General features: G+C 43.2%; 1 protein-coding gene across 1 annotated transcript in view; it reads right to left on the bottom strand.

The window, feature by feature from the left end:
* ADAMTS16 (ADAM metallopeptidase with thrombospondin type 1 motif, 16) overlaps window positions 1-15,115 on the bottom strand; it is a 195,796-nt gene that overhangs the window by 79,202 nt on the left and 101,479 nt on the right. The window contains exons 13-18 of the mRNA XM_010857145.1: window positions 14,519-14,614; window positions 7,487-7,635; window positions 5,852-6,024; window positions 3,886-4,016; window positions 1,640-1,763; window positions 991-1,235 (exon numbers count right to left, since the gene is read on the bottom strand). Of these exons, the coding sequence (XP_010855447.1) occupies window positions 991-1,235; window positions 1,640-1,763; window positions 3,886-4,016; window positions 5,852-6,024; window positions 7,487-7,635; window positions 14,519-14,614 (918 nt within the window). The remainder of the gene's footprint in view (window positions 1-990; window positions 1,236-1,639; window positions 1,764-3,885; window positions 4,017-5,851; window positions 6,025-7,486; window positions 7,636-14,518; window positions 14,615-15,115) is intronic.

Genomic DNA, 15,115 nt, shown 5'->3' with positions numbered 1-15,115 from the left:
CCCTGGAGGAGGAAATGGCAACCCACTCCAGTATTCTTGCCTGGGAAATCCCATGGACAGAGAGCCTGGTGGGCTATAGTCCAAGGGGTCCCAATGAGTCAGATAGGACTGAGCACACATGCGCATTAAAGCTAAAAGCCTGAGATGGTGGGAGAGAAATAACCAAGGCAGGAATCCAGGGTGAACATGTCTACAGAGGGGAGGGGGAGCAGTCCCAGGTCGAGAGGGGAGACGGAGGTGGGATGTGTGGAGATGAGGCATCTCTCAGGACGATGCAAGGATGGCGGGATGGAGCTGCGAGGCCCACGTTGCAGGTGGAGGGCACCTGGGGGGCTTCACAACTGCACACACAGGTGCAGGCTGAGGGGGCAACTTTTGAACCAAGTTTTTCCTTTAAATGTGCACAGAAACGTAAAAACGTGTGAAATTAGTGTGTCCGCTGCGTGTTGCCACCATCTGCCTGGTCCCAAGGGGACACATGACATTGCTAGAAGTTGCTCAAGCGTATCTCATGGGCCTGTGCCATCTTGGGCAGAACACAGAGGGGCTTGTGTAGGAGATGAGTGTGCGGGTCCCTGCCTGGCACTGGGCCCAGGCGGTGGGTTCTCATCTCACTCCCGTTTCCACCGGACTCAGAAGAATCCTGATCCCGCCTGAAACACAGGCACAGACAGAGCCCCCCCACAGGGGCCGTTTCTCACGGCCTCAGAGCTTACAGAAGAGAAGCAGGCTTAGGTCACAATCCACTAATAAAGATGGAAAACCCAGGACTGCATGCTGTGTGTCCTTACAAATTTCATCACGCGTCTAGAGACGAAAGACCAGCGGTCCACTGGCCCACTCAGTCTCTGCATTGATTAGTCTTGTTTCCGAGACATTAACTGCAAACAACTTTCTGGGGACGTGATATTTTGCCAATATAGCCTTGAACCTACAGAAATGCCCCAAGACCCCCCGTCCAAGCCCTGAGAGCAGGAGGTTGGGGTTCACCTCCACGATCAGCGTTTCGTTGGTTGGCCCAGGAGAGGCTAAGCTCTCAGGCTCCTTGTAGGAACGTCTGTAGTCAAAGGTGGTTCCTGAAAACTTGTACTGGCCAGGCCAGTCCACCGTCCAGTGTCCGTTCAGGTAGTACTTTTTGAGTGCATTTCGCACGGAAATGTAGGAGGTAGATACGTTCGTTTCATAGATGCGGATGCTCCGGGCTCCGGAGGGGATGGTGACCATCTGGTAATACTCTGGGCAGAGGAAACGGGAGGGGAGAACGTGGTGTTTCAGCAGCGCAGGGCCAATCCCAGTGCCCGCGGCTCTCTGTGACCAGCCCTTGGGGATCAGAGTTTGGAACCTGGAGGTCTAGTTTGGCCATCCAGGTCCATGATTCCTATAAAGGAGTTTTTTTCTTTTTTTTAATTGGAACAGAGCTATTGTAATATTCATGGTTTCTAAAAACTACTTTAATTGAAATAACCTAGCAACCACTTCTAATCAAAACAGAGGGTTTGAGAAGCAAAGCAGGCCAGGAGTCACACAGGGCTCTCAGGACCCTGCCTATTGGCTCTTTTCACTACACCCTCCTCCTTCCCACAGAGGGTCCCTTTCCGTCTCTGCTTAGGTGGTGGGCGGATCCCACGGGTGGACTCACGGTTGGCGCGGTGCTGCTTGGCGTAGAGGCCCTTGTGCATTGTGCAGCTGGAGTTGTTGCCCCGGCACACGCCGCAGGCATCTTCCGTAGCATCGGACCCCAGGATATTGTCACACCCCACTCTCTGTGGGACCCACGAGGCCACAGGTCATTCATGAAAGACAAGACAACAGGAGCAAAGTCACAAACCTTTCCCCGGAGAGTTGAAAAGTTTCACCAACACGGGAGAGTTAACAAATATTTATTGGATACCCAGTATGTGCACTGTGAGACTGTCAAGCTATGCTTCTGTCCAAAGGAGACCTTCTCATGGCAAACACAGCCTGTCCTCTTTGGCATTGCTACACGACTGTCCTGTCTGGAGCCCTGGATTACACCTATCAGATTGTCTTGTGGGAGACGTGGGTAAATTTCAGCCTGACGTGAAGAGCCAAGCACAAATGACAAGAGATGTGGCCTCATGCGGGTCCACTGGAATTCACCTCGTGCTTGTGAATTGTCTTGTGTAGAGATAAAGAAGGAACGTAGGCCATGGGACGATTATTCCCAAATTATAGCACATTTGGCTATGGTCTTAGAATTTTAGCAGCTCTTTATAAATTCTATGACGCTTGCTAGTCTTACATTTCCTAACAAAAAATATAGGCTACCTAAAAAAAAAAAAAAAAAAATCCATTCAGAAATGAAGTAATCAGGGTCCACAATCCCTTGTTTGAAATACCAGGACCAGATACAGTGCAGAACTCGGGGTTTTTGGACTGCAGGAAGGTGAGTAACATGTTATACATAAGATGTGGGGACATCGATGATGTTTGTAAACTCACACACTGAGCGGGATAAACATAACTGAAGACAGTCTCATCAATTCAAGGCAGCTTTGCAAACACATAAATTCAAGTTGCCTTATATTTTACAGCCAAATAAACTTTCCATTTTGCAGCTCTTTGGACTTTAGAATTAAAAATAAGGAATTGTGACACTCTATCACTAAGAGTACATAAAAGCAATGAGATATTTAACAAATTGACTGATAATCAGACACGGTGGGTGGAGACCTGAGCGTTTCAAAAAGCTGAAAGAGATCTGAACAGTGTGTTTGTGTGTGTGTGTGTGTGTTAGTTGCTCAGTTGTGTCTGGTGTCTGACTCTTTGCAACCCCATGGACTGTAGCCCGCCAGGCTCTTCTGTCCGTGGGGTTCTCCAGGCAACCCACTGCACTGAGTTGCCATTCCCTTCTCCCAGGGATCTTCCCCACCCAGGGATGGAATCTGGGTCTCCTGCACTGCAGGCGGATTCTTTACCGTTTGAGCCCCCAGGGAAGCCCTGTGTGTGCTGCTTTAGTCTAACCTCATAGTGCTGGTCCAACTTTACCGCCGTCACGGTTTACACTTTTAGAGGAAATCAGATCTGGGACCAAGGTCTTTGGACTCCACTGAATACAGATATTGAGTCACTTCCCTGAAAAGCCCGGTATTTGTCACTGCACATAGCCCCCTCCCTTTGTTTATTAATGTAACGAAATGCTCCCCACATCTCACTTCTGCACATGGTGATAAGCTCAGAGCTTTGGGTCCACACAGCATCCCCTGTTTCCCAGCCCATGCCCTGAGTCCCTCTCCAGCAGGAGTGAGGCTGTGATCTCCCCAAGACCCTGCCAGAACGATGCAGTGGCCCCTGGCTCTAAGCTGTCCCTGGCTTCATTCACTCTGACGCCACTGCCAGGTGACTGCCGTCTGATGCTGCGACTCTGCTGGTCCCCAGTCGCAGTGTCTTCCACCGAAATGTGAGGGTAAAACCGAGTCTTCCAGCAAATGGCCCTTTGTGAGCACCTCTTCCTCCACTCACCACCCTCAGCGCCCCCAGCTCCTGCCTGCCTCCTTGTTCTCTGACCACCAAACCCGTTCCTGCAGCCCATGATTCCTGTACCACCAGGTCCCCCTCCCCGTTTCCCCCTCGGCCCTCTTCCATCTCATCCTTTCAGGTCTAGCTCCCCTCCCCAGCAGTCCTGAGAGTTTCCCGGGTCCACATCTAAGAGGGAAGCAGCTTGTCCCTCCCGTGGAGCTCTGCACACACCTCCACTGCCAAACTGCCTCCTTCTGTGCTCATGGATTTCTCTCCCTCTGGGCTGCAACAGGGAGGGAAAGGGTGTGGTTTTCGGTGTCTGGTCTCCCTAGCCCCTTACAGGATGCCTGGCACAAAGCGGACTGTTGGGAGATGTTTGTTGAATGAATGAATGATCATTATTACCTCACATATCCCATCTATACAAACATTACGGCTATCCTCCGAGCATGGAGTCCCATCTGTGACTTTATTTGACAAAGAAAAGAAGAAATCAAATCCTTCTGCGATACAGTAGAGTTTGCAGAAGTCCTGATCTTAAAAAGAAATACACACACAAACACAAATAAGAAAGATACTTAAGCTCTGATCACTTTTTGCTCTAAATGTTATAGACTATTTTTTTTCTTTTTTTGCCCATAAAAACTCCCACACAATAATACATAGCAAAGACATTTTTAAAATTGCCTCTTTTGGCTTCATTTTCCCTTTCATTTTTAAATTATTTTTTAAAGCTTCACTATTAATTTTTATTTTACTCTACTGTGTCCTTTATTGATACTCATTCTATACACAGTGGTTGGCACATAACAGGCATTCAATAAACATTTGTTGACTTGAACTACATTACTGTTCAACTATTTTACTAGTATAATTAATTGATCTGTGTAGAAATGCAAAAAATCACTACCATTGTGCAGCAATATACAAAATTCTTACAAATAAAGTATAATAAAATAATTGAAATAATCACAAAATTTCTTAATTAGCTACTATATTTACTAAAACACATAATATTTTTAAACTGATAAAGGAAATAACTTTTGGATGAAATCTCCAAAGAATATTGGTTTTTCTTAAAAAATATAATGAATTGCCAAAAATATTGTAACACGGAGAATATAGATCTCATTATGTACTTAAGACTGGAAGATCAAGTTCACACCCTCTCTCGGTAATCCATTTCAAGGATTTATGATTTATATGGCTAATATGAACTTTTGTAGAAATTTTTTTCCTTTGTTCTCTTCTCAGTAAAGAAGGGAAGAGTTGATAATAAATATTAAACAAGGGAACAGTTGATAATAAATATTTATCTGCCTTAGGAATTTTCATTGGCCCAATGCTCATATACAAATATGTCCTTTATTGTGCAGGATAATAGAACTGACTGAATAATGCTAAGAATCAAATTTAATATTTGTTTTCATGATCAATGACCATATTTACTGAAGACTAGAAAAACCAGAAACAGCACACAGATTTTTTGACCCTGATCTCAAGGTTCTTTCTCCTTTATTCTTCTGCTTACTTGTTTCTTACTGGCTTAATTTTTACTGAGTATGGAAGTAATAACCCAACAAAAAAATCCTTTGTATAAAACTGCTTCAATTTTCCTTACAGAATTTATTGATTTCATAAACCTCTCACCATGATAACATTATATATATATTGAGATAGTTAAAGTGAGTGCCAGGTGAGATAAGGCCCAACTTATGTATTCCCCAAGTATTTCCTGATAATATTCTCAATTCCAAAGAACACGATGTTTAGGTGTTCTTTGAATTTATTCTCAAATTATACTACTATATTATACTTATTCTCAAATTATACTCAAGTTATTATAATGATAAGAATAATGCATATTTCTCTCCACCTGGAGAGTAAAATCTTACATACAGTACAAATAAGCTTCTTGGTTCCTAAATTATAGATCAAACCTTTCCAAATACAGTATAGTATCTGATTTTCCAAAAGATACGGATATTTTATCTTTCGTTTTTCAGCAATGCTAATCATTCAGTGGGCGATATACTCATCGCCATATCACCATCAACTACTGTGATTTGTAATTTTAAAAGAATTGATTCATTATCAATAAATCATCTACTTTGAGTGTTTCATCACTTCTTTAAAGATTCCACGGTATTTTGCACAGACTCACTATCTAGCTTGCTGTTTTTCTGAGCACACAGCTCGTCAGGTTTAAATAAGATGCCTTGGGGCAGGTAGAACAGACCTAACAACCAGAACAGAATCTGTGACTGGCCTCACAATATTTGGTCTACCTGGACCCACTCTACAGACTATGCAGTTCTTTAAAGAGTGAAGAAGCCGAGGCTGCTACCAGAAAGCATGATTTGAGATTTACCTTCCACGTGGGTGTATGGCTTCCACTTGTAGAACCATCCTCGGAACCGTTTGCCGTTGAACTCGGCGCACTGCTGGGCGCGGAAGTCGATGCTGTTGTGGGGACATGTGTGACTGTTGCAAAGCTTCAGAGTTCGCGTGGAGCCCACACAAAACTTGCCTCCATGCGATGGTCTGAAATGTGTAGTTCATGGTTAGAAACTCGCCTTAGAACAGCTACTTACCCCTGCCTTGAATCGGGCTTGTTAGGGAGAGGGAGCAGGTAATGTTAAGGTATTTACTGTCACCAGTCAAGGAAAGTGCCTTTCTAAGAAGCCCCTTGCACTTGTTACATACTTACAATATGGGTAGTGTTTTCCTTTTTTATTGGGTGTATTGTTTGCAATATTGATACAACAGGTTAGAACTTTGAAAGCGGGTGGCATGTATTTGCTCGTCTCCCCACTGACTCGATGGACGTGAGTTTGAGGGAACTCCAGGAGTTGGTGATGGACAGGGAGGCCTGGCATGCTGCAATTCATGGGGTCGCAAAGAGTCGGACACGACTGAGCGACTGAACTGAACTCTAGGAGGCAGGTGGGCACCTCTGTTCTCTGATCTAAAGAGCAGAGCATGACTAAGGGCAGTGGTGAAAAGCAGAAATGAGCCTAAAATTCAACTGCTTCATTCTCCAGATGGCAGCTTCCTTCCACTCCCAGCTTCCTGTGACAAGGAAGGGGATGGAAGGAGCAGTCGTCCTCCACTGGCTGCAAGGGACAGTAAACAACCCCTTCACCCCTAGAATTCACGCAGGCACCCCCGAAGGGGAGCACCCTGCCAAAGCAGGAGACCACCTGGGTCTCATGCATTAAAGACAGGACTAACATAAATCATTTTGCTTAGTGTCAACGTAAGTTAAACAAATAAAGGTGTACAATGAGGGCTGAACACCCTTTCACTCCACCGCACTGAGTTCTGCTTCTAACACCCTTGTCTCCCACAGAAGACACAATGAAACCACACACCGCACAGGGAAATATCCTTGATGAAAAACCAAGGCTTTGTTTTTCTCACTTGAAAAAACTGTCCCTACTGATTCTCACTCATTTGTGTTCTCTATATTTTTCTTATGACTTATTTCCATATTTTAGATGGAACCTTGGTATTTCATGTAAACGGACTACAGTCGAGTTCCTGAATATTGTTGTCGGGTCTGTTACTTTTGGGGCTTCCCTGGTGACTCTGCTGTAAAGAATCTGCCTGCTAATGCAGGAGAGTTGGGTTCAACTCCTGGGTTGGGAAGATCCCTTTAAGAAGGAAATGGCAACTCACTCTGGTATTTTTGCCTGGGAAGTTCCATGGAGAGAGGAGCCTGGTAGGTCTATGGGGCCGCAAAGGGTTATATATGACTGAGAAGCTAAGCATCCATGCACAGTTACTTTTGTTGTGGTCAAATAGTTACAAGCGCCTTAAATCATATCACAGAGACATCACTATACAATAAATGCCTGAGTGAAAGGGCTTTCTGCCTTGGAATTCTTTTGCAGTAATACAAGAAGTACAGAATTATTTTCACTGAGCTTCCTTCCACATACTCTTTGGGAAGTTTGTCACAGAGAGATGGCTCACTGGGGAGGAGGGAGGTCTGAGCGCTCACCTGGGGTTTGTGCAGAGTCTGTCCCTGTGCGACACCCCTCCTCCGCAGGTCCTGGAGCAAGGAGACCAGGGAGACCAGTCTGACCAGTGACCGTGAGTGGGCTTGGGGCCTTCGTCCCCGTATTTCACACACTGTCCTCCGCGGCACCACTGAAAATTAAAACAAAAACAAGAACAGTGATCTGACTGTGGGTGGAGACTGACTTCATCACTATAGCAATGCTCAGCCCTGGAAACTTGGTAGTATAAGCAGATATCAGTCTCCCTGCCCTCAGGAGCACATAATGAAAATACATTTAACACTTCTTTTTTTTTTTTTTAATTGAAGTATAACTGCTTTACAGCATTGTGTTAGTTTCTGCTGTACCACAATGTGAATCAGCCACATGTATACTTATGTCTCCTCCTCCTGGAGCTTCCTTCCCAGACCCCCTCACCCCCATCCCACCCCTCTGGTCATCATGGAGCACCAGGCTGAGCTCCCTGTGTTACACCGCAGCTTCCCACTAGCTTTCTATTTCACACACGGCAGTGTATATATGTCAATGCCACTTTTACTCTTTCCAAAGTTAGCCTTGTTCTATAAATCCGCGTGAAGGGAAGATACAGAGAAGACTAGTTTTCAGGCATCTGTCTGAGCTGCTGGAATCTCGCACATGTAGTCAAGTTTTGTTGTAGGAACACGTAGTCCAATTGTTCACCTCTCAGGTGTGTGAACTCTAATCTTCCCTGGCAACAACACGCTCTTCATCTCTTGCTGTCAGAACAGACTGACTGTCGGGCAGAAAAGTCCAGCTGGAGGGTCTGTGTGTCTCAACACCTTGTCATTTCCGTCCAGTGCTTCATGCTTTTACTCCGAAGCACCTGGGCTGGGAGCCTGGAGGCTTTAAGTGATGCCTGTCAGAGGTCACACAGCCTTCTGAGGACACGAGACAACCCACACAGGGCTCCACCTGTCCTGGGGAGGCCGGGGATGCTATCAGCTCCCCTTCCTCTAGAGAAGCTCCCATTGATGTTATTCTGCTAAAGTCCCCGTGGTTCCTGCACTGGCACCACGTGCAAAAGCTACACAAGATAGAGAGCTGCATTCAGTGGCCTGGGTTTTCTCACTGATGGACTTACGCACTGGGCACAGTCGGCATTCTGATGGCAAACACTGTGTAGGAGACTAGAAAATAATAGTTCTAGGAAGGCAAAAACAACCTACCAATATTGATATGGTCGCTGAAAACAGCTTATGATTCCTTCTAGTACTTGGTGTCTACTGCATACATTCGACCTGAGATGCAGAAAGCGCTGGGTTCGATGCTGGATACTGGATGCTTGGGGCTGGTGCACTGGGACGACCCAGAGGGAGGGTATGGGGAGGGAGGAGGGAGGAGGGTTCAGGATGGGGAACACATGTATACCTGTGGCAGATTCATTTCGATGTTTGGCAAAACCAATACAACATTGTAAAGTTTAAAAATAAAATAAAATAGATAATGTAACAATAAAAAGAAAATAAAGTCACTTGGCTAATTCCTCTGTCAAGTCATGGTTAAGCCAATACCTTGACTTAAAGCCTAAATGGGACTTGTTTAGGTTAAATTATTTCATTTTTCTTGGGATGCTTATAAATTACTTTAATAAAATTTGGTCTAGTTTTATTTTAAAATGACATAAAGTGTTTACATGATGTAAGGATTTGTTTTAAAATGACACAAAGAATCAGAGATCAAATTGCCAACATCCATTGGATCATAGTAAAAGCAAGAGAATTCCAGAAAAACATCTACTTCTGCTTAATGGACTATGCTAAAGCCTTTGACTGTGTGGATCACAACAAATTGTGGACAGTTCTTCAAGAGATGGGAATACCAGACCACCTTACCTGTCTCCTGAGAAAGCTGTATGCAGGTCAAGAAGCAATAGTTAGAAACAGACATGGAACTACAGACTGGTTCCAAATTGGGAAAGGAGTACATCAAGGCTGTATATTGTCACCCTGCTTAATTAACTTATATGCAGAGTACATCATGTGAAATGCCAGGCTGGATGAAGCACAAACTGGAATCAAGATTGTTGGGAGAAATATCAACAACTTCAGATACGCATACACCCTTATGGCAGAAAGTGAAAAAGAACTAAAGAACCTCTTGATGAAGGTGAAAGAGGAGAGTGAAAAAGCTGGCTTAAAACTCAACATTCAAAAAATGAAGATCATGGCATCCAGTCCCATCACTTCATGCCAAATAGATGGGGAAACAATGGAGACAGTGACAGACTTTATTTTCTTGGGCTCCAAAATCATTGCAGATGGTGACTACAGCAGTGAAATTAAAAGACACTTGGTCTTTGGAAGGAAAGTTATGAAAAACCTAGACAACGTATTAAAAAGCAGAGACATTAGTTTTCCAACAAAGGTCCATAGAATCAAAACTATGATTTTTCCAGTAGTCAGGTATGGATGTGAGTGTTGGACCATAAAGAAGGCTGAGCACTGAAGAACTGATGCTTTTGAACTGTGGTGTTAGAGAAGACTCTTGAGAGTTCCTTGGACTACAAGATCAAACCAGTCCTGAAGGAAATCAGTCCTGAATATTCACTGGAAAGACTGATGCTGAAGCTGAATCTCCAATCCTTTGGCCACATGATGAGATGAGCCAACTCATTAGAAAAGACCCTGATTCTGGGGAAGAGTGAAGGCAGGAGGGGAAGGGACGACAGAGGATGAGATGGTTGGATGGCGTCACTGACTCAATGAACATGAGTTTGAGCAAGCTCTGGGAGGTAGTGAAGGGCAGGGAAGCCTGGTGTGCTGCAGCCCATGGGGTCACAAAGAGTTGGACCCGACTGAGAGACTGAACAACAACAAAGGGTTTATGTAATGTTTTTCTGAAACTTGGAGTTTATTCTTTTATTTTTTGATGTAAGCAAATAATGTAGATTAATCATTCCTTTTCTTTCATAAATGACTCCATGTTACCCACATCTTTTTCCATTCTCTTTTTTTCACTTAACTCTATATTCTGTAGTTCATTCCATAGAAGAAGGTAGACACATCCCTCACTCCTTTGTTGCAGCAACAAAACATTCCAGTAAGCGTATTTCCAATCCATGTCCTTCTGATGAACACTTGCATCATTTCCAGGCTTTTGCTTTGATAATCATTGCTTCAATAATTGTATTGCAAAAAACAGAATTTTTTTTTTTTGCTGTTTTTGTCAGAGTGTACTTTTGTAAAATTGAAGTGAAGTTGATTTACAATACTGTGCTAGTTTCAGGTTTATGGCAAAGTGATTCAGTTATACTTACATAAATATGTACTTTTTTTTCAGAATCTTTTCACTTGTAGGTTATTATACAATATATAATATAGTTCCCCATGCTGTAAAGTAGGTCCTTGCTGTCTACTTTATGTATAGTGGTGTGCATCTATTAATGCCACGCTCCTACTTTATTCCCCTTTGGTTGCCATATGTTGTTTCCTATATCTGTGAGTCTATTTCTGTTTCATTTATAAATTCACTTGTGTCATTTTTTAGACTCCACATATCATATGATATTTGTCTTTCTCACTTAGTACGATAATCTCTAGGTCCATCCGTGCTGCTGCAAATGCCATTATTTCACTCCTTTTTATGGCTGAGTGATGTTCCATTGCATACATGTACCAAATCTTCTTTATCCATTCGTCTGTTGATGGACATTTAGGTTGCTCTCATATCTTGGCTACTGTAAATAGTGCTGTTATGAACATATGGGTGCATGTACCTTTTCAAATTATCATTTTCTCTGGATATATGACCAAGATTATCCTTAAGTGAATATTCTTAAAAATTATTTTTAAAAAGTTATTTTTTTTGTGAATTTTAGGAGAAGCCACTACATCTTCTCCCAAGAAAGTTGCATGTAGACACACAAACACACATACACGCACACAATTTCGAGCATAATTTCTCACAGGTTGCAGACCCCTGCAGCTGGTGAGTGAGGTGGTCAGCATAAGATCTTTGTGTTAAGTAGACACACAAAATGTCTGAAGAAGCACTGGTTGTATTTCTAAGAACCATTCCATTTGGTCGCAGTTTTATATTTTATTGATGACTTGAAAGAAGGCTTTCTCTTGGGCAGTGTGATGTCACCATGAAGCACACATCCTGTTGTGATGCTGACCACGAAATCCACTGTCACTCTGAAACCCAGTACAGACAGGGAAGCAGCATAATGAGTCACGAAAACTGATGCCGTGGAGGAGAAAATGAGCCCTACATATCAGCTCAGCCAGGTGCATGACCTGGGCACTGACTCAGGTGCCCCGAACCTGCCCTCCTCTGAGCATCAGGCATGATGGAAACCACCAGACTGAGTTGTTCCAGGGACCCAAGGTAATGACCCAGTCCTTGTACCAAACATAATCACAAAGTGAGAGCTGGTTTAATTTTACATTAGGGATCACCGAAGAACCAGAGTCTGCTTTGGCATGCATCCAGGCTGTAGTCCTCATCCCCTTGCTATGGATTTCTCATGGCGAGAGCACAGGGAACCCAGTGTCTTTTTCCTGGAAGAGTTCTTGGGTCTACAGTGGGGGCTACCATAGGTTTACCGTCCGGATGCTTGTGGGGATTCAATGTATATAATGCTCTAAGGACAGCTCCTGTCACTAAAAGATGCACTGACCACGGGTCAGGTGTACCAGCATGCAGGTCCACCCAGAGCCTCATTGTTGTAGCCGGTGGAGGGGAATAGGCTCCCATTCAGGAAAGAGATATACAGAAGCTGGAGAGCTACTGTCAGTTATCTAGAACATACCCACTGCTCTCGAATACCCCAAAGTACTGGCACACTGACTTTTGGTAATGCTCGCTTCTCAGTCAGTACACCTCATGGACACTGTGGACCAGTGATGCACAAAGACACACCACTAACACCAAAGAAGCTTTTACAGGGGCCTCTGATGCTTGTCCCATCCTGGCCACTGGGCACCCATGAGATTCTAGGCAGAACACTTAACGCCGTGCAATTCGTAAGGATCCATTCTGGCTTAATATACACTAATTCTTTTCAATTTGAAGGAAAAGGCTCTATTTGGAAACATAATGAAAAAAAAAATACCACGGAAAATCAGCAACAGAGGATGAGATGGTTGGATGCCATCACTGACTCAATGGACATCAGTTTAAGCAAACTCAGGAGATAGTGAAGGATAGGGGAGCCTGGTGTGTACTGCAGTCCCTGGGGACCCAAAGAGTCAGACACAACTTAGAAATTGAACAACAACAATTGTGCTTTCAAGGTAAACAGAATGTAATGATAATACACGGGTAGCACCAGAGTTATTACATCATCCCTGAAAAATAGTAGATTTTAAAGAAAGCAGGCTGCCTGGAGAGCCAAGCCACACTGGTGTGCACCATCACCAGGGCAACAATGGGAGGGCTACCAATCTTTCAAGAAATCAGCATAATTTTGAAAACTTTGCAATCAAGTATATGCAGGGAGTCATGATCACCTGCAGCTTAAAGCTCAGGTAAATTGCCTGGTTAAAGTGTCAGTCACTCAGTTGTGTCCAACTCTTTGGGAACCCATGGACTGTAGCCCACCAAGCTCCTCCGTTCATGGAATTCTCCAGGCAAGAACACTGGAGTGGGTAGCCATTTCCCTCTCCAGGGGATCTTCCTGACCCAGGGATACAACCTGGATCTCCTGCATCATGGGCAGATTCTTTACCATCTAAGCCACCAGGGAAGTCCAAATTCCCTGGTATCCTGTGACAACTGGCGTTTCTACATTGCAGTATCTCAGCAAATGCATTTCCTCTTTTGAGAAACTATTGTTCAGTCGTCAAGTCATGTCTGACTCTTTGCGACCCCATGGACTGTAGCATTCCAGGCTTCCCTGTCTCTCACTATCTCCCTGAGTTTGCTCAAGTTCATGTCCACAGGATGCCATCCAGCCATTTTATCCTCTGTCACTCTCTTCTCCTTCTGCCTTTTGAGAAACTAAAAGCATTCTTATTAGACTTTTTTGTTATGGACTAGTTTACTGCTGTCTATATCACTAGACAGATTTAAATATCAATCTCACCCTTGGAAGGTCTGAAAATAAAGCATATTAACAGATGTAGGATGAATGGTTCTTAGGTGCTATTCCTAGGCAAATTTACCTCACTTCTCTTCATTTTCTCAGTCAGCACTGCAATAATTTAACCTGAAAGCATGTTAACATTGTTTCTTAATACTGTAAATCCTTTCTTTCTGTACTCACATATAAATATGTTTATAGTGTAACAAAGTTTACTTCAGAATTTAAATGTACTAGATCAATAATATTCAGGCATATGTTTCTCTTTTGTACTTGTTAGCATCACTAAAAAGTTCAGATACATAGAAGAAAAAATGGTTACGGTGACAATTTGGTTCTGACATATTTCTGTCTTTTTCTAGTAGCCTTTTATAGTTTGAAAAATACAATCACGCAGCTTAAATAAAAATAATTAAAATATTACTCTTTAGCAGTAAGAGAATTTAATTTTCAGTTTTAATGACAGAATTGTCATTGTCTCCCAGCTAGTAATGAACTTGCCATCTTATGAATTTTCTCTTTTCCCCAGGACAGCATCTTATTTTCCCAGGAGCAATAGTCAAAAGGCTCTGTTCAACAGTCTTCAATGGATGCTCTGAGGCTTTATCAGAACTACTGAACACTAGTTCTTTGTATGATTATAAGGTAGTCAAGAGTTTAACATTATCCCTCATTAAACAGAATCAGCCATCACCTGTTGCCTGACATCAGTGTCTAGTAATTGCAGGTATCTCATCAATGCATCACTAGAAAAGTGAGAAGGGGAGTCAGTCCTCTTCATAGAATTAATATAAATTAAGCAATTTTTCGACATAGTATCAGTTCAGTTCAGTCGCTCAGTTGTATCAGATAGGCGCATAAAGATCAGGAAGACAGGCTCAGAAATACAAAGACAAAAGGAGGAAGGATGCATGGCTGAAAGGCTGACATCTGAATATGATGTCTGTACCTAAGGTGAGCTTCTTACCATGTCATGCCCACAAGTAGTGCCTTCTGCAGCTGGCATGAATTTAGTCTCACATTTCCTTCCTATCCGGTGGCACCACAGGGCTTTACAGATATCCTAAAATGGAAAGAAGTTCATTAGTATTACAAATAGTCCACACAGCTGTGATAAAATGTTGTCGTTGTTTAGTTGTTAAGTCATGTGTGACTCTTTTGCCACCCTATGGACTGTAGCCTGCCAGACTCCTGAGTCCATGGAATCTTTCAGGCAAGAACACTAGAGTGAGTTGCCATTTCCTCCTTTAGGGGATCTTCCTAACCCACGGATCAAATATGCATCTCTTGCTTTGGCAAGCGGGTTCTTTACCACTGAGATACCTAGAAAGCCCAGTATTACTGAAAAGTTTAAGGGAAAAACAACTGATACATATTAAAAGCTAATGTCTACTCAGGAGTAGGTACTCATGGTAGACTAATGACCCAGAAGTCTCATGTTCTAGACATGGTCCAACTTCATTCTATCCCCGAAGCTCTATTTATTTCTATTTATTCATCATACATTTAACAAAATTATACTTCCTAAATTAAAAATAAAATATGCTTAATCCAGACATTGAAG

Source organism: Bison bison, unplaced genomic scaffold (assembly GCF_000754665.1).
Source record: "Bison bison bison isolate TAMUID 2011002044 unplaced genomic scaffold, Bison_UMD1.0 scf7180017864377, whole genome shotgun sequence".
Classification (NCBI taxonomy): Eukaryota; Metazoa; Chordata; class Mammalia; order Artiodactyla; family Bovidae; genus Bison; species Bison bison.
The sequence above is the reverse complement of the archived record's forward strand: the minus strand, read 5'-3'. Positions and strand labels throughout refer to the sequence as shown.